The sequence below is a fragment of the Cydia pomonella genome, chromosome 26 (genome assembly GCF_033807575.1).
Source record: "Cydia pomonella isolate Wapato2018A chromosome 26, ilCydPomo1, whole genome shotgun sequence".
NCBI lineage: Eukaryota > Metazoa > Arthropoda > Insecta > Lepidoptera > Tortricidae > Cydia > Cydia pomonella.
In genome coordinates this window covers 4,474,071-4,493,849 of record NC_084728.1, presented here as the reverse complement: position 1 = coordinate 4,493,849, position 19,779 = coordinate 4,474,071, and the positions used below count along the sequence as shown (strand labels likewise).

The following is a 19,779-nucleotide window of genomic DNA, read 5'->3' as shown; positions in this document are numbered from 1 at the left end:
ACAACGGGTCTTTATTGTTTCCCATAAATTCCATTTAAGTCATAATGTATTGTTTGTCGTCATTTTCGTTAGCCATAATTTGGTTTTTCTCAGAAACGCGTAACTTTTCAGGATTGCCATAAAACAAACCTAACCTATCTATAGGATAATCTAAGGAAATTCATGAAAAGTTAACGGCTTCTGAGTTATGACTGATGATAATATGACTATCATTACATTATGACTTTCAATAATTATGCCAAACAAAGGGATCCGGTCAGACAACAGCTATTTAAATAGCTTATTACGAGAATAATTAACAGCCTTAACGTAAATTTATTTTATCACGTTTCGTTATAGTTAATTAAATTAAATAGCACCGTAGTTAATGTGATTAACAATGGCGTAATCGTATTTCAAGGTAGCCAACAGTTATCTCAAACCATCGAATTTGTATTGCTTTGCACAGTCGCCATCAGATATATTGGAGCGGCCAAAGTGGTCAAAAATATCTGAACACGCACTCTAGCGCCTTGACAATAGAGGCGTGTTCAGATATTTTTGAGCACCTTGGCCGCTCCGATATATCTGATAACATCTTAAGAGGCTGTCAACACCCAATGTCCTTGAAATTGATGTTACTTAAACAGTTTTTTAAGAAAGACTATTTGTTTTAGTCAAGTAAGAAAAATATATGTTCATATTAATTATATTTCAAAGACCGTGGTTGTACTCGATACATGATTGAACGAAATCGGCTCGATAGAAAATAATTGCAAAGATTGGCCTTAAAATCACAATTAAATGGTTCTATGTCTTTATTGTTTTGACTTATGGGTCTGCAATTAAAATCACAATTTCAAAACATTTATATCTAAACCGCTATTGAGTAAAATATTACACTAATAATCCACTTTTTTTTATTTAAATATTTTTCTTATTATTCCCTTGCCCAGGCCCAGTAACATGCGACAGTGCTATCTCATTTACTCCGATACAAATAGACAGTGTGCGCGCTTTAGGTATTGACAGCCTCTTAACCAACGTATGCTCAGCACCAACCAAGCCAACAATGTTACCAAGTTGATAAGATAAACTTTAGTCAAAACAGCAACCTGTTCTAGTTTTAAATAAGATTACCTATTGCCACGTTTCCTGTCAGGGGTCAGCGCAATGAACTTTAAATTGTCGCGTGTCGGCCATTGTGATACATTGTATTGGTAAAACATGTTAATTTGTTTTTTTATCCGACTAAGGTCATTCTTGTGTGCGGATTTGTGTCGCTTATTCCATCACAGCTGGAAAAATAGTCAAAACTACTGCACCGATTTTGCTGAATGAGCTTCGCAATCGATTCGTTTCGCTGATACGAATTACATAAGGCTATATTTTTCACGGCCTTCAAGTAACTATAATAATCCTATGCGAAGATAATGACATTTAACATAGACTTTCTTTAATCTACATTTATTATTTATGCTTCTGTAAATCGCTTTATAACTTTAAAATTTAACGATCTAATCTTTAGGAACATGTCTGTTAAAAGCTCAAAATCAGTCACCATATTTAGGCAAAAGAACCAACACTGTAAAGAATGAAGGTTGTAGAGGCTTGAATTAAATGGTACACTGCACTTTATCACGTTTATTAGAAGAAAAACTTAAACTATCACATTTTGGTAGTTATGAACGCTGCGAGAGCAGGTAGGAAGAGAGAGAGTTAAACGGTGTTGCCACACGCAGGAGGCGATTATAATATAAAGGTGTTTTTGCACGCTCGGATATCTAATTTAGGTGTGTTTCACACCAACACAAAACATTACTATCCTGTCTTTGTCCATGAAGTGAAAGTTAAATTTCAATATTGGTTATTTATTCATTCACTCAATGAAACAATAGTCCAAAACAATTTTTTACATCGGTCGGATCACGCTTTTAGCTATACAAAATGCGAATTACCTCCCACCATTGAATCTGTATCACGTTTTCTATTACCCACTTACTTTATAAAGACATGAAGGCCATAGAATGTGACCTACATACATTTTCTTTTGTTCAATGACGTATCGATTTATGCAGTTGTCGCTTGCACTATGCTCTGTTCCTAGTTTAGGTTTCTAGTTTTTTTTTACCACAGCGGTGGTAGGTAAACAAGCGCACGGCCTGATATATGGTAACCGGACACAGCCTATGGACGCTTGCAACCCAGTATAAGTTACTTTCCTGAATGTCTTAGCTGCAAGATATCAGAAACTGTCTGGCGAAGAGATAAATGTATTCCTTTACAATTAGGCGAACTGAATGCTTGTTTGCTACCAACATGGGATAAAAAAGTTACTTTACCAGTATGGCCTACACACTGAAAAAAATATGATCTATCGAGCACACATTAAAGTGATTTTAATTAAAATACAATATCAAAAAATTTTATGTCTAAAAAAATTGTAAAATAAAACAGTTACGTTAACTGTTTGAACATTTCGAAGTATTGACAAAACTATAAAAATAAACGAACAGTCACTATTACATTTTAGCTACTCAAAACAGTAAAATTTACTGTCTTTTTTGAACAGTAAAATTTACTGTTTTGTTCGATATGCTCATATGGAACTGTTTAAAGCATGAAACGTTAATGTTATGTCAATTGTTTAAAATGGTTTTTTTGTCAGTGTATGTTAGTGTTTGCAGACCTGGGGCCCCGTTATGCTGGTTTGCTCTCATTCACTCAAGCAATGGCCACTAGCGACCTAGAAACCTAGTAGACCTATTGACCTAATAACGGTGTTTGTCGAAACTTATCAGGCTTTGACTAGTCTTTCAAAGGATGAAGTAACTGGAATAGGGGGAATTAATCAGATATACATCTTATTGTATCGATTAATGATAGATAGGGTTTGGGTATGGCTCTAACTGGTATGAAATTACCTGAGGACTATTTTTCAAAAGAGTGTAATATTATGAAGGGCGATGTAGGGAAGTCCAACTTATAAAATGTATTGCTGGGTAGACCGTTACGTTATAGGTCAAGACGTCTCGTATTTAAATACGTACTTAGCTTAAATCCAGTCAGAAAGGACTTCGTTCCTTTTTCTCTACCGACCTTCTTAACTGCAGTATTGTACAAACGAAAGAGTTTATGACGACGAAATAGCTTTTAGACGGTTTTCTCCACATTGACTTTAAAAAGTCTGAACACTATGTAATTGTTAACGTTTAATTCCAGATGCACAGTTGCGAGACGCCGCCGGCGCCGCCGGCAACCGGGCCCAACCTGCTATTGGAGTTGGGGCGCCTCATCATCCGCGCCCGCAGCCCCACTCCTACCCCCCGCGCGCCGCACGACCGCCTGCTGCATGCCAAGCTGCTGGCGGCCAGCCCTTCCACCAGCCAGCAGGTATGTTATCCTGGTTTAATGATAAAAATTAATCAGAACATAAAGACAGATAAGTACGTTGACTGTCGGGCAGAATATAATGATCTGCAAGTGAAATATTCGCGCTTAATTTGCACGCTATGTCGTGATATTAGCGATCGTTTCTTACGCGGAACCTATATCTCTCCTCAGCCCTATGCACTTGGGCCTACGAAGACCACGCTAAGTTACCAATCATTAGCAGAGAAACGAAATGAAACGCTACCTGTCTCTATCGCACTGATATGGAAGAGGTTAGAGAGACAATGGCGTTTCGTTTCGTTTTCGCCAACGATTGTCATCTTGGGTAGGCCCCTAGGTATGTTCTTGTCTTTCGAACTAAGAGTGTGTGGGGTCGGAATCGATCCAATCTATAATTTGTAATTTATTATTAAGAATTGATAATTTATTGTGTGTAAATTTCCTTAATTCATTCCGAAAATAATAATTATTATGTATAATTTTGTATAGTTATAATAATTTATAACTAATATTAAGATTACATTATATATAAATAAATAAGTAGTTAAATAATACTCTAGATCTAAAATCTCAATATAAATATGTATTTAAATTACTCGCGGACAGAGCGACAGATTTTGTTATTAGATTTCTAGTTGGTATGCACTTCGTCCTGGTGTAAATTGATCGAGTCCCGCTGTAAGCGCTGTGCGCCGTACGCAACGGTCTAACGGGCGGCCTTCGGCTGCAGCGCTGACAGCGATGTATTGCGCCCGCCGCCGCAGGCGCACTCAGTATCTCTGAGACCGCGACGCGAGACGCATGCGCTTTACTGTGCTTCCGAGCCGAACTGCATTCCGCTTGCATTGTGTTAGATAGTTTGCTTTCTTTTCGCTTTCGCTCTTTCTCCTTCTATTCTTTATTGACTGTGTGTATTGTGCTAACTGTTTCTTCTGTGTGCCGTAATAAACAATAAATCCTTGTGTGCAAAACGAACGCTTAGTGTTTATTACTTATCTCAGCACCTGCACCCGCTTACCGGCACGCTTGGCAACAGCATTAAGGCAAGTTTACCTACCACATCTACATTGGTGACCCCGTGGAACATTGAAAATGAGCGATACTGAGAATAACGGTCCGGAGAAGCCTGGGCCGAGCAAACAAAGAAACACTACTCAAGATGGCGGCATATCAACGGAAATTTACCGCATCGGTGTGAAAGTGCCTGTGTTTTGGCCGGAGAAACCTGCAGTATGGTTCGCTCAAATGGAATCGCAATTTAGTGTTTCGAATATTACTGCGGATGCAACCAAGTACAATTACATCGTCGCGCAGCTCGATTCGCAGTACGCCGCTGAGGTAGAGGATATAATTGTTTCGCCACCAGCTACCGACAAATACAAGAAAATAAAAGAGGAGCTCATCAAAAGACTCTCGGTATCGCGGCAAAAGAAGGTAAAGCAGCTACTTAGCCAGGAAGAGTTAGGCGATAGAAAACCTTCCCAGTTTCTCCGCCACCTACGTCATTTGGCCGGGCCGAATATACCTGATGAATTTCTTTTATCTATCTGGACGTCTCGCCTACCAAGCAACTTGCAATTCGTGATCGCATCGAAGCCCAATGACCCAATTGAAGAGCTCGCCGAGTTGGCCGACCGTGTTCACGACGTAGCAACTCCTCAAGTAGCAGCAGCATCAGCGCCTGATCCTCAAATGGCTATTCTCATGCGGCAAGTGAGTGAGTTGACCAAGGACATGAAAGCGCTCAAAAGTCAGCTCAATAGTGACAGGCCGTCGCGATCGAGATCTCGTGCATCGAGCAAGTCCCGCACCCGCTCCAGCTCTCAGAGGTCGCGGTCAAATTACCAAAAGTTTCCTGAGTGTTGGTATCATGCGAAGTTCGGTGAGAAGGCAACAAAGTGCGTAAAACCGTGCGACTATCAGGCGGGAAACGAAAGGGGCACTCGTTAATGGCGACCGCCGTTTGCCCTAGCCCTGGTCGCTTATTTGTTACTGACCAATCGACGAAGATACAGTTTCTCGTGGATACTGGTAGCGACGTCTGTGTCTTCCCAAGGTCACAACTTAAATATCGGCGACAACCAACCAACTATCAGTTAGCTGCAGCGAACGGCTCACCAATAATAACTTATGGTTACCTACACTTAGTGCTGAACCTAGGCTTGCGCCGCGACTTTGCTTGGAAGTTTATTGTTGCGGATGTGACGAAGCCAATAATCGGCGTCGACTTCCTAGCATATTACGACCTTCTTCCTGACTGCAAGAATAAACAGCTGATCGACAGGACGACTAGCTTGTATACCGTGGCTTTGCCTGGATGTTCGACGGACGAAATTTCTTCAGTCAAAGTGGTGTCGGGTGAGTCAGATTATCATCGCATACTACTTGAATACCCCGACATTACTCGCCCATCTGGCGTGCATCGGGTTCCCAAGCATAACGTCCTCCATTTTATAAGGACTACTCCAGGGCCTCCTGTGTCTTGCTCTCCTCGACGGTTGGCCCCGGATAAATTAAAAATTGCTAAAGACGAGTTCTCCGCGATGCTTCAAAATGGAACAGCCAGACCTTCAGAGTCACCTTGGTCGTCACCCCTGCACTTAGCCCCTAAGAAGAACAACGGCTGGAGGCCTTGCGGTGACTACCGAATGTTAAATGCAAGGACTATTCCGGATAAATATCCTATTCGTCATATACATGATTTTGCTCACAGTATTTCTGGTTGCCAGATTTTCTCCACCATCGACCTTGAGAAGGCGTACCACCAGATCCCTGTGAACCCAGAAGACATCCAGAAGACCTCAATTACCACACCGTTTGGCCTCTACGAGTTCCCGTATATGACGTTCGGGCTCAGGAACGCTGGCCAGACGTTCCAACGGTTTGTGGACGAGATGGTAAGGGGACTGGATTTTTGTTATGCCTATTTAGATGACTTCTTGGTATACTCCAAAGACGAAGTAACTCACAAGGAGCACCTGCACCAGTTGTTTGCCAAATTCCAGGAGTACGGGATGGTGATTAACACTTCCAAATGTGTCTTCGGTGCGTCGGAGGTAACGTTCTTGGGCTACAGCATTTCAGCCCGAGGTACCAAGCCCCTCCCTTCCAAGGTCGAGGCCATCAAAGACTTCCCGGTCCCAAAGAATGTGAGGGAACTGCGCAGATTCTTAGGGATGGTTAATTTTTACCGCAGATTTATCCCTGGGGCAGCAGCGTGTCAGGCTCCGCTTCATGCACTTTTAACAGGATCCGTAAAGCCTTCTCATCCCGTCAATTTTAACGCCGAAGAATACGAGGCTTTTACTCGATGTAAGGACAGCTTATGTCAGGCTGCGTTGCTGGCGCATCCGAATAGTCACGCTAAGCTGGCCATTGTCACAGACGCTTCTGATACCGCCATGGGCGGCGCGCTTCAGCAGTATATCGACGAGGAATGGCAGCCCCTGGCGTTCTTCTCCAGAAAATTGAGCCCCGCGCAACGTAAGTACTCACCGTACGACCGTGAGCTCCTGGCCATATACGAAGCGCTCAAATACTTCAGGCATATGGTCGAGGCCAGGGACTTTACAATCTACACGGACCACAAGCCCATCTGCTTCGCCTTTAACTCACGCAAGGATAACTGCTCACCTAGACAGTTCAGGCATTTGGACTTCATAGCGCAATTCACAACTGACATACGACACATCTCTGGGAAAGACAACGTGGTGGCAGACACCCTGTCGCGCGTTGAGGAAGTCACACAGCCGATCGATCTGGAGAAGCTAGCGCAATCCCAGTCGAGAGATGCAGAGTTGCAGGAGCTCCTACATAGTGACACTTCGCTACGCTTGAGGAAGTTCAAGTTGCCAGGTATTCAGGCCGAACTGTATTGCAACGAAAGTGACCAGACACTCAGGCCTTATGTCACGAAGGAGTTGCGCAGACAAGTCTTCCAGAGCTTGCACTCCCTTAGCCACCCTGGTGCTAATGCATCCATAAAGCTCGTCACAGACCGGTATGTTTGGCCAGGTATCAATAAAGATTGCCGCGAATGGACACGTACCTGTTTGTCATGCCAGAGAGCCAAGGTCACTCGCCACGTTTCTGCGCCACTTGGGACATACAGACTTCCAAGAGCGAGATTTATGCACATCCATATAGACCTCATAGGCCCCTTGCCAGTATCTCAAGGATTCAAATACTGCCTCACAGCTGTCGATCGATATACACGTTGGCCTGAGGTGGTACCTCTACAAGAGATCACAGCAGAAGCCGTAGCTCGAGGACTTCTACACGGCTGGATATCACGGTTCGGCTGCCCTAACGAGATCGTAACAGATCGTGGCAGACAGTTCGAGAGCTGCCTGTTCAAACATCTGTCTGAGCTCGCCGGATTCCAGCATCGCCGCACAACAGCTTACCACGCGGCGTGCAATGGGCTCGTGGAACGCTTCCACCGCCAGTTGAAAGCTGCTATTACCTGCCACGCGACTAGCAACTGGGTAGACACATTACCTTTGGTCCTGCTCGGTATACGTAGTGCGTACAAGGAAGATCTCAACGCTTCGACCGCTGAGCTCGTGTATGGGGAGCCACTGAGATTGCCGGGAGAGTTACTACACGCCAAGACGCCCGATGACACCATTGATGTGACGGATTATGTCGCACGCCTGCGTAAGTTTGCCCATAATCTCACTCCAGTGCCGGCGTCACGCCATACGAACAACAGACGAGTCTTCATATATAAAGACCTCAAAACTGCCAGTCACGTGCTGCTCAGAGATGATACGAGTCATCCACCACTGCAGCCAGCGTATACTGGTCCGTATGAAGTGCTCGACAGAGGTGAAAAAGTGTTTAAGTTGCGTGTGAAAGGCAAAAGTGTAACAGTGTCCATAGATCGTATTAAACCTGCATACATACTGGCTGATACGCCCAATGTACCTATTCCTGTCCCACCTACTCAACCTACTCCAGAGACTGAAAACACAGTAAAAAGGACAAAGTCAGGACGTGCAGTGCGTATTCCAGATTATTATTAACATTTTTTTTTCTCTATCGCCCTTGACGGTCTCTGGAGGGGGGGTGATGTGGGGTCGGAATCGATCCAATCTATAATTTGTAATTTATTATTAAGAATTGATAATTTATTGTGTGTAAATTTCCTTAATTCATTCCGAAAATAATAATTATTATGTATAATTTTGTATAGTTATAATAATTTATAACTAATATTAAGATTACATTATATATAAATAAATAAGTAGTTAAATAATACTCTAGATCTAAAATCTCAATATAAATATGTATTTAAATTACTCGCGGACAGAGCGACAGATTTTGTTATTAGATTTCTAGTTGGTATGCACTTCGTCCTGGTGTAAATTGATCGAGTCCCGCTGTAAGCGCTGTGCGCCGTACGCAACGGTCTAACGGGCGGCCTTCGGCTGCAGCGCTGACAGCGATGTATTGCGCCCGCCGCCGCAGGCGCACTCAGTATCTCTGAGACCGCGACGCGAGACGCATGCGCTTTACTGTGCTTCCGAGCCGAACTGCATTCCGCTTGCATTGTGTTAGATAGTTTGCTTTCTTTTCGCTTTCGCTCTTTCTCCTTCTATTCTTTATTGACTGTGTGTATTGTGCTAACTGTTTCTTCTGTGTGCCGTAATAAACAATAAATCCTTGTGTGCAAAACGAACGCTTAGTGTTTATTACTTATCTCAGCACCTGCACCCGCTTACCGGCACGCTTGGCAACAGCATTAAGGCAAGTTTACCTACCACATCTACAAGTGTAATTCTTGACTTTGTTCCTCCCTTGCTGTTTCAAGAATGCACCTTTGTTGAATTGATTTATGACGTCACCCTTCATCCTAGAAACCCGTAACCTGTGAATGGATTCCAAACTGTGAATCAACATACTAGTTAAATATAATTTGCCATTGTTATTTCCAGGTGGTGACCCAGCCGAAACCCGAAAAGGATGAACAAAAGCCCGGCGTCGATGCGTCTCTCAACGACCACGTGCACGCCCTGTGGAACGACCAGATACCCATCTGCATCGAGGTTGGTACCGCACTACACTCCTAGTAGACTTACACCGGACCAGGAGACAAACACGGCGTCGAGGCGTCTTTTAAAGACCACGTGCACGCCCTGTGGAACGACCAGACACCCATCTGCATTGAGGTTAGTACAGCACTACACTCCTAGTAGATTGACACCAGACCATGAGACAAACTCGGCGTCGAGGCGTCTTTCAATGACCACGTGCACACTCTGTGGAACGACCAAATACCCATCAACATCAAGGCTGGTTTTGTTGATGAATTCTTTATGTCGCACTACTTTACACACACCAAATCTTCAAGGAAACCTTCAAGAATAGCTCGTACTCCCATATTAAAGGTTGGCAACGACTTACAACCCCACTGGTATTGCGGGTATCTATGGGCAACTGTAATTGCTTGGTGAATTGTCTACTCGTTTGTCTCATATATCATAAAATTCATAAATCACCTGATATTGGCTCTCCAGCAATTTCAGAACGAGTGTACCACGAGAATATCCCGCGCACGAGATAGATTATATACCCGTCTATTTCTAACTGATGGGTGGTCCACCTCAAGTGCGAGATGCCAAAGCTGCAGAGCCAAAATATTAGATTCAATGCGGCTGGCACACATATCTGGCGAGAAGATTGTAAGAATCATTTAACGGGGTGACAAGTTACAGACTTCCTCTTCTGTACTTCGCAAAGTGTCTAAAAATTTAAATTGGAAGTACACAATATTTGATTATTCTAAAACCACGTAATCTAATTTCCAACGATATTCTGTTCCATCAGAATTGTAGTTAGTCAAGGCAAGCCCATCATTAACACTTAAGTAGTGAAAGTGAACTAGCGTTTTATACCCTCACAATAACATGCCGGATACATTTATATACCGCGCGTGTTCATATGCCATCTACTTTTTTACTCACTGACAATTTATCCAATTAACACGCATTAAATTGGATCGTAAATAGATGAACATGACTATACGGAAGATCATTATCAATGTTTGAACTACATAAGTACTTACGAGTGTAATGAAAGTATAGGACCGGGTGTCGTAATCTTTACAAAGTTCCGTTTCATTGCTTTTGATTTTTTATTAACATGTTCTGACTTTTGGTACATACTTGTATGTAACGATCAAATTATGTTCTTCTATATACCTAAGACTTGAGCAAAACCATATGGAGTTAGTTAATTTGTAATATAATTGGAAGTTTCTTTATTTACTTGAAAGATACTAAAACTGCGACTACATATAGTTGTTATACAATAGGCATTTATGGCTTTCCATCAGAGAAGTGTCCTTCCTTATGCTTCATGTGCAAGAAGGACCTTTGTATCAGAATTTATGTTGGGATTTCAGATGAAAAGGACCTTATTGCACTTGAAGCATAAGGACCCTTCTGTAATGGAAAGCCACAATTAGGCTCTAACTATTTATTGAGCGCAAAGCATCTCCGTTTCTGCTTCGGCAAATATTACTTTGTATGTCTAGCTGTCCAGCGGTCACATTTCTCTATTGGTCACATTTCTCAACCGATTCTCATGAAATTATATGATTTTATTTTATCAATTAAATTTTTGGATTTTTTTCATAATTGCAGTACCATGGAGGTTCGTCAGGTCTACAGCTCACAGAGCAACTAGGTATATACTCTGTTGCCTAATTTCTTTTGTACGGTATTTTCAGGTGCTTCTGGCCCCAGACTGCCCCGACTGCTACCAGGCGATCAGCCGCGTAGAAGAGGATTCATCATTCGACAAACAACACAACCAACAGCGCGCGTTACTCCTCGAGCGATGGAGCATGCGCCCTCTCGTCACCAAGTATGTTATATCGTTTTATTTCTCATCTTGCAATCGTAATCTAGAGTGCCGCTAGCAGCGGGGCAAGGCCCAAGCTGCCGGTGGTCAGGGCCGCAGAGAGAGGAACTGACCTACTATTACGCGCCGTGTCTAAGATTACCGCTGTCTACATCTGACCTTCGATCCAGCCACCTATCGAGAGCCTCTAGATGTTGGTCTAGGATCTTGGCTATGAGATCGTTCGTTGTCACGACAGTCGGAACAATTATTGGAATCAACATCAAACACACTAGGTACTTGGGTAGAATGCTACCAGGCGATCAGTTGCGTAGAAGAAAACTCCTCATACGATAAACAGCACAACCACTAACGCGTGCTCTTCGAGCAGTGGAGCATTCGCGCGCTCGTTATAAAAAAAATCTACATTTTCTGGGGTTATTAGGGTCACAGGGAGAGGAATCGTGAGACTATGCGTAGTGCCCAAGACTACCACCTGCATTTACCCCTGATCCAGTTAGTTACCTATCGATAGTCTCAACGAGTCAAGGACGAAACTCTTCGCTGAAACTACTTCATTATTTTATTATTTAAGAGCCATATCCGATCTTAAGCAGTCTCCGTTCAGTGATCAAGAAAGGCGTCAAGTTTGACTCTCCTTCGTTTTTGTGATCTGCCAAAAAGCATTTCATATTTCATTCCATTATTTTACATTGATAGATTCACATGAACAAGCATATGTACAATCTTATTTTATCATATCTTAAAGATTTGGGGACCGTTGCACTGTGCATATTTCGACCCATGCCTTTTCCACGACATTGTGTAATTGCCCCCTTTTTGCTCTTATTCAACAGTTTCTTCCGCCATCTCCAGGCGTCGGATGATGGAGCTCAAGGGCAGCGCTTTGATTTCCTTTACTTCCAGGCAGCCTGTGCCTGCAGTAAATAGGTTTACGACTTTCATATTTATAATAATATTAAAAGAGATACGTACGACTTATTCATTTAGATTTTCTATAATTGCAGGTCCCACGAAACTCCCGCGTTTATAACATCTCAGTGGCTCCTCAATGCGGTCCGCTCGCAGCTCCACTTCTCGCAGTTGTCCGCCTGGCTGGCGAGGCTCAAGGGCAACGGGAAGCCGGAGGAACCAGGGGAACGCAGGTTAGTTCATAAATCAAATCATCAAACCTTTGGTTCTGGGTTCATATTTAAAAGTATAATTTTCAAATTGCTGGAGCGCTATACGCAGTTTAAATGTCATATTCGTAAACTCAATTAGACCACGAGTCATAAATGCTTTTACCGTTTTTTTTATCACTTCCAAGCTTACGATCTAATTTATTTTTATCAATTTCCACTCGGAGGATCTGATCTAATTTTGAAGAAGAATTTTTTTGGTTTCGTTTTCTTCAAAGGCTCTTCCACAAAGTGTAACTTCTTAGCAAGTTACCGCGAGACAGGATAATACTTTTGAATTCATTTGAGCGAGAGTTAATAAAACCTTTCAAATTGATTTAATTATAAATGTATTTCCGTTTCAGGCGTAAACTGAGCCGCGAGAAGTGCAACTACAAAAAACTCGAATCGAACTGCGACGAGGACGTCGACGAGCCACGCAAACTGAACATCGTCTACTCCATCAAGATACCCGGCGAGAGCTACAAGATGGCCGACTTCAGCAAACCCCCGACCGACCACACCTTCCCCATCACCGACATCGGCAACAACGTCTATCTCAAGGTCACACTCCAGAGCCTCCCAAGAATCGACAAGGTACCAACAGTCAAGTGCACCTGCCCTCCAAAAAGACGCGCCAGCAAAGAAGTCCCTGTAAATATACATGAGGAGTTGGTCGGGAAGCTTAATGATCTCACTCTGGGACCGAGAGGTTCCAAGTTCTCACCAGATTTAGATGTAATTAACTCTAACACGGGTCCATCGACTCGACGCCTGTCTATCATATCCACGCCCGCCTCCACCGAGTACTTATACTCTGTTGCTCCGGAAAAGAAAGTGGTTGATGACAGGATGCATACGCCTTGCAGCGAGAACGGGAAACACAAGTGCGAATGCGACGAGTCCGACGGCAATCATAGATCTTCCACTAGTTTAGGTCAGGAACCGAAGAAGTTAGACGAGAGGCGGTTGAAAGAGATAGCCAAATATAAGAGGCGGTTGCGGAAAGAGAGCAAGCTCAAGAAACTCTGCGACAGCACGTCTTCAGAAGGCGACGGGTTACAGAAGTCGAAGGAGACTCATACGTCCATTCCGATCTTGCAAGCGGCGCGATTTGACAGGTTCCGTGCGATCGGGTGCTATAGAAATCAGACTTATTTGACGCTGCCCGCTAGCAGGATGGAAACTAAATCTCCTTTCGTTGAAACTGATAGTATAACACCGGCAGAGTTTAAAAAGACCAACACGGTGGCCACACAAACTGACGAAGTCACTTGTGCGTGTGGCGGCCCTCTAGTGGACCGATGTGAGAGTTGTATAGATCGAGGAATGGTCCGATCCGAAGCCAACTATAATTTAGCTTCGATCGACCAATCCGAAGTTTTGCTCGATGCTATAAATCGGTGCAAAGACGAGACCGGAGCTCGAAGGAAATATGAAGATGATAATATTAAAGCGCTAAAAAAGCATAAATGTGATAATTATAATATAAAGTGTGATATAAGTAGTTTAGGTTTTAGTCATAACGGAGAAGAACAGGTCATAAAGAGACCTAAATTGAGAAGAATTTTCCCGATAGTTGACAAAATTGAGAAGATAGTGTCAGATAGAGCACAAAACCAAGACAACGCAGATATTGAGGAGTTAAACTTGAAAGACGATGACACAGTATTCTCGAAGCCGAAGGAATCGAAGCGACAGAAAACATTCTCTATAAACGACGATGACTATGTATTTTATGAGAAATGTGACTATGGGACTTTTGATAGATGTGAAATAGATTCCCCTAGTGATACTCCTGACCAAAATGGTTTCGTTGATCCGGATCCGAAGAAAATGGGGCCGGATAATCAGGTCCCTTCGCCTACAGAGATGGACCGGTTTAGATGGCGTTTTGACTCGGCTGCCTCTATGGTGTTTCATACCAAAACTGGGTTGCCTCTGACTTCTAGTCCAGCGCCTTTAAGAAGAGGGAACAATTGTTTCGACTTTGATGACTCTATTAATGGAATCTCTGGAATTAAAAGGTAGGTAATATTTTATTTTGTTATTTTTCTTCTGGTATACATAGGTAGCGATCGATAAATAATGTCATGGCTGAAGGAGTATTTCACGTCTTATTCTTATTTACCTGCAACGGCGGAGTTCAATATAAATGGCAAATAATGTTAAGAAATATGATAGCTTTTGTTAACATTTGACATACCTGGAATGTAACATTTAATTTCATTGAAATATTAATAATTCACATTTATTGAACTGGAAGTTGATATAAATAAAAGGTTTAATAATTGAATTGAATATAAAATGTTCATAAGATTATTGTTGATCTTTAAAAGTGTGAGATTACGAAGTATTGAGGTTAAATTGTATTGTTTGTAATAAATATTTGTAATTTGTATTGAATTCCATTTTACGTAATTATGCTAATTTTAATTCATGGAAATACTGTACGTTATTATTATACAGATCAAAATGTATAGGTGAGGTGGTTTTAGACGGGGAACGATTTTTTCTCATCTGTGTCCACAGGGGACAGATGGAAATAGTTTTCTTCTCACTCGTGCCCACCGGGGATAGATGGAAATAGTTTTCTTCTCATTCGTGCCCACCAGGGATAGATGCAAATAGTTTTCTGCTCATCCGTGCCCACCGGGGTTAGATGGAAATAGCTTTATTTTCATTCGTGCCCATCGGGGATAGATGGAAATAGCTTTCTTTTCATCAGTATCCACCGGGGATAGATGGAAATAGTTTTCTTCTCATACGTGCCCACCGGGGATAGATGGAAATAGCTTTCTTTTCATCCATACCCACCGGGGATACATGGAAATAGTTTCTTTTCAAATGTGAACACCGGTGATATACATATAGGAATAGTGTCTTATCGAATGGCGTCCACGGGGACACAGTTCCCGTTTATACGCGTTCCATACAAACGTTGCGGGGACGGACGGGATTGCACTTAAACTTGCGATATCGAAGCCTCTCGATTAGAAAGTTTTACAACATTTTAATGATGCGAGAGCGATGGAGGTGAAGATAGATTTCGATATTCTTTTAAGGGCCGCTTGCTCCATCCCACTAACCCAGGGTTAACCGGTTATACCGTTAACCCGGTGTCAAATCGTACTGGTAACCATGGTAACTCCAGGTTTAACCGGTTAACCACGGGTTAGTGATTGTTGCAAGTGGTCCTTAGTCGTGTAATCCTGTTATTAATAATGTAATAATGTTGTTTCCCCCAGCGCGCTGTTCCACCCGATCTCCCCGGCCCCGCCCCCGCCGGCCTCGCCCCCCGCGCCGCCCCCCTCCCCCTCCCCCGGGCCGGCGCCGGCGCGCGCCCGCCCGCGCAGCCCGCCGCCGCCCGCAGACCCCGCGACGCCCAAGCTCCGCATCGGGCCCAGCGCCGGCCTGCTCGGTGAGTGATACTCCATGTCAGTTCGCGGCGCTCTGTCCGCCCCGCCCTCGCCAGAACCCACCGGCCGCTCCGTGGACGGCGCCTCCCCCGCCCCCCGCAGACTGCACCGGCCACCCGACCCACCACGCCCAAACTCAGGATCGGACTGAGCCCTGCTTGATAAGTTATAATGCCGTACTTTGTACCTTTATAGCCTTTTCCTACTCCTCTACTGTTATCTGTCATTTATGCATACATTAACACGAATATAAGAACATACATAAAAGGTTTCAAGAAAAGTCTATATTGTCTATTCCTCATAAAAGCTCTTGTGCTTTTAATCGCTATAACGTTACTGCGATTAATGGCTACCAACCTAACAAAACCAAAACGAATACAGTTTTAAACTAAGTGCATTGCTGCCAACTTACAAAATATTCATTTGGTTGCATAGTAAAAATAATTACTTCATAAGTCAGAAACACGCATGTGACACCCGTAATATAGCAACACCCATAGACTACGAAGACCGCTTAGCGTTGCTTGTTAGTCTCCGTAGGCTACGGTAGCCAAAATTGAGAAAAAACTGTCCAAAAATTTAATGTAGCAAGTAGCAAGTACCAGGGCCTCATGAGTTACGAGGTGTCGCCGACCGGCCGGCCGCGGCCCGGGGCGGGCCGGGCCCGTAACAAGGTATGCTCGCGCGTCTTGGCTATATACTTTTGCTTTGTTTACCTAAATTAAGATTTATTTTTGTTGACTCGTAGGAAAAATATTGTATGCAACGTTGTATAAGTAGGTCAAAAAATGCTCGTCGCGTATTCCTTTACAATGTTCGCCTACGCCTTCGGCTCCGGCTCACATTGTAATTCGCGCCACTCGCCTTTTTTGACCCTTCTTATACAACTGTTGCATAAAATACTATTACAGCTTTATGACATTAAAAAAGTGCGAAAAGAGAGGAGTCGTAGAATGTAGTCGTTCCCATACATTTCACGGCTCTTCTCTTTCCGCCCAGAAGTCTAGTCTAGAGTCTACTTTAAAATATAGTAAAAAAAAAATATATGTAGCCGTCCATGCCTAAAGGCTCCTTATGGTAGGTATTGAGTTAAGTATAGATCCTAAATCTACGTTAAATGAGTAATCTAATGCAATACTTTAAAAAAAAACAAACTTACACATGTTAAAATTGCACTTTTGAGAAATCGTTAAAAGAAGTTTGAAACTAATTTTGAAGTATGTTTCCATTGGAAGTTACCATAGATGATTATTGATTATGTATCTCAAGGTGTTATTCTTTGAAATTAAGTTACTTTGATTACAGAAAGTCGCTTATAAGAACGAAATTAAGAAAAAATAAATTTTTGGACTGTTCTTTAATATGCTGTAGTTTGAACCATAGTATATATTTGGATATATTGGAATTCACATCTTAGGACAGAAATAAAACCACAAGATGTACAAAATATTATTTTTTTAAATTAAAATGTCATAATGATTATATTTTTCATCGTCCTCTATGTACAGTGACTTCTAAATTATATTTAATCAATATATAGAAGTATCACAAAAGCGTTATTATTATTCATTTATTGGGAAAACTTACAGCTAATGTAACAAAATAGGTTTCGAAATAAAAACAGTAAGCCAATTACAAGTTTCCACAGGTAGAAACATGGCGTGCGAAATTGCAGAATTAATAATAACTATTATGCTTATAACTATGTTGCTTGACAGTGAGACTGGGTTAAACATTCAACGAGAAGAACAAAAGATAAATAAATAAGATGGAATTGCATAAGAGTTAACAGTGGGAGAAATCTTGGCTCAATAGTTTGCGAATTGAATTAAAACTATCACAGAACAGATCGATGTGATCGTGATGTTTACAAAGCTGATTAAAGGACTTAGCAGCTCTTAGAAGAAATGAGTTATTCCTATAATTAGTATGAACGAGGGGAATATGAAACGTTCGTTTGGTGCGAGAGGATAGGCGTGAGGGGACTGAGAATCATAACTTCGCTAGCAGATCAGGACAATCTACATGGTTCTGAGCAATTTTCATAATATAAATTACATCGGTTATATTCCGCCGGATGTAAAGAGTTAGCAGGTGGAGTTGGGCACAATGCTGTGTGTAACTTTGTTTTGGAATTTTGAATGTATATCTCAGAAAACGAATAAACTTTTTTTGGATTCTTTCAATTTTGGAAATATAAGTGTCATAACAAGGGTTCCAAACCTGAGAGGCGTATTCCAGATGACTCCTTACAAATGTGCAATAGAGAATTTTAACTGATTTTAATCTTTTAAGGTTCTTACACGATCTTATGATAAAACCAAGTGCCTTGAAAGCTTTGTTGACTATTGAATCAACGTGCCGATCAAAGATCAACTTGTTGTCCATTACGACACCCAAGTCCCTTATTTCACTACACTTGGAGATAACCACATTTTTTAACAAATAGTTAGAATTAATGACATTACACTTACGAGTAAAAGAGATGACATAGCATTTGGACACATTTATATCTAGTTTATTATTGACACAATATCGATCTAGTCTAAGAAGACAGACAGAGTAGTGATGTATTATTTGACAAGTTTTATTTTTCTAGTTATAAACAATTTGAGTTACAAAAGAATGTATGAGTCCGTAAACGTTAAAATGCTAGAAAGTGGCAAAAAAAAAAGCAAAAACAACTATAAAGAAAAAACAAATAATACAAAAAGAAAGAAAAATTAAAAAAGAGAGAAGAGGTAGAAAGTATTAACAACTCTTTACGATTCATTAGAAAAAACAAACGTCATCATCCAATTACATTTACAGGTAGCTTCGAAGAATCCGCCCTAAAAGGCCGCCTGGAGCCGGTGGCGACGGTCCACGGGTTCACCGCCGAGATAGGGGCCTCCGGGGCGTTCTGCCCGCCCCACAAGCGCCTGCCTGTCACTGTGTTCTTCTACGCCCCGGGCGGCACCAACGCACCTTATATGGTAAGTTTTCTATGTTAAATTTCAATGATACGAGTAGATTAGATACGTTATGTTAGGGCGTTCTGCCCACCCCACATTATACTAATTCCTTTGACACAGGTATATCTTTTTTGTAAAGCAAAAATAAAAGTATATTCCCACCTGTAGTGGTCGGTGACCCACCCGAGAGGCGGGTACAGATGGAAATGTGATTCCTTTTCATCTGTCCCCGTAGGCATAGACGGAAAGAAAATTATTCTCACCTATCCCCGATAGGCATATTTTTCCAGTCTACGTATAATCCAGTAACTTTATACATTAGCGTTTGCGCCAAATCCAGTAGTTTTGATTTTTTGCAGACTTGTTTATGACGATGAATAATCCAATGAATAATCCAAATCCAAGACCTTGAGCGGCGAACGCAACTTTGTCAAAAATCGAGAAAACACGAAAATTTCGGTTTTTAGGATTTGGCGATTATAACCCAATGTCGCTTTGCACGATTGTTACTAAGGTCAAACAAATCTGATTTTGCGTGGTAGCCACGAGATCGTACCGTGCCTACCCCCAAAAGGGGGGGGGGGGGGGAGGCTCGGCTTCCCAGGTCCAATCGATGCTATATTTCTTCCTGCTGCAACTTAAGCCGCCTTAAGCGTCATTCCTAAAATTTTATCTTTAGACGATTTCAACCTTACCATTTGTTCCAGGGCCACATAAACCTCGGGCCGTCTGGCTACCGCGTGCCGCGCTCGGGCACCATCCAGGTGTCGCTGTTCAACCCGCACGGCACTTTAGTGAAGATGTTCGTGGTGCTGTACGAGCTGACGGGCATGCCCCCTCTCGCTCGCACGTTCCTGCGCCAGCGCACGCTGTACATGCCGGCGCGCGCGCCCGCGCCGCGGCCCTGCACCCGCCACAAGTGGCTGCGCTACCTCATACACCTCAGGTGCGCTCACTTGTTCTAGAATGCCGATATTCGAGAGGTCCTTTTACTCGCTCAACTAT

General features: G+C 42.5%; 1 protein-coding gene across 2 annotated transcripts in view; it reads left to right on the top strand.

The window, feature by feature from the left end:
* LOC133532004 (protein Atossa) overlaps positions 1-19,779 on the top strand; it is a 94,181-nt gene that overhangs the window by 73,557 nt on the left and 845 nt on the right. For both annotated transcript variants that reach the window (XM_061870480.1, XM_061870479.1), the window contains 8 exons: positions 3,202-3,372; positions 9,312-9,422; positions 11,108-11,244; positions 12,249-12,386; positions 12,767-14,428; positions 15,650-15,822; positions 18,632-18,795; positions 19,482-19,720. In XM_061870480.1, coding sequence (XP_061726464.1) covers positions 3,202-3,372; positions 9,312-9,422; positions 11,108-11,244; positions 12,249-12,386; positions 12,767-14,428; positions 15,650-15,822; positions 18,632-18,795; positions 19,482-19,720 — 2,795 coding nt within the window. The remainder of the gene's footprint in view (positions 1-3,201; positions 3,373-9,311; positions 9,423-11,107; positions 11,245-12,248; positions 12,387-12,766; positions 14,429-15,649; positions 15,823-18,631; positions 18,796-19,481; positions 19,721-19,779) is intronic.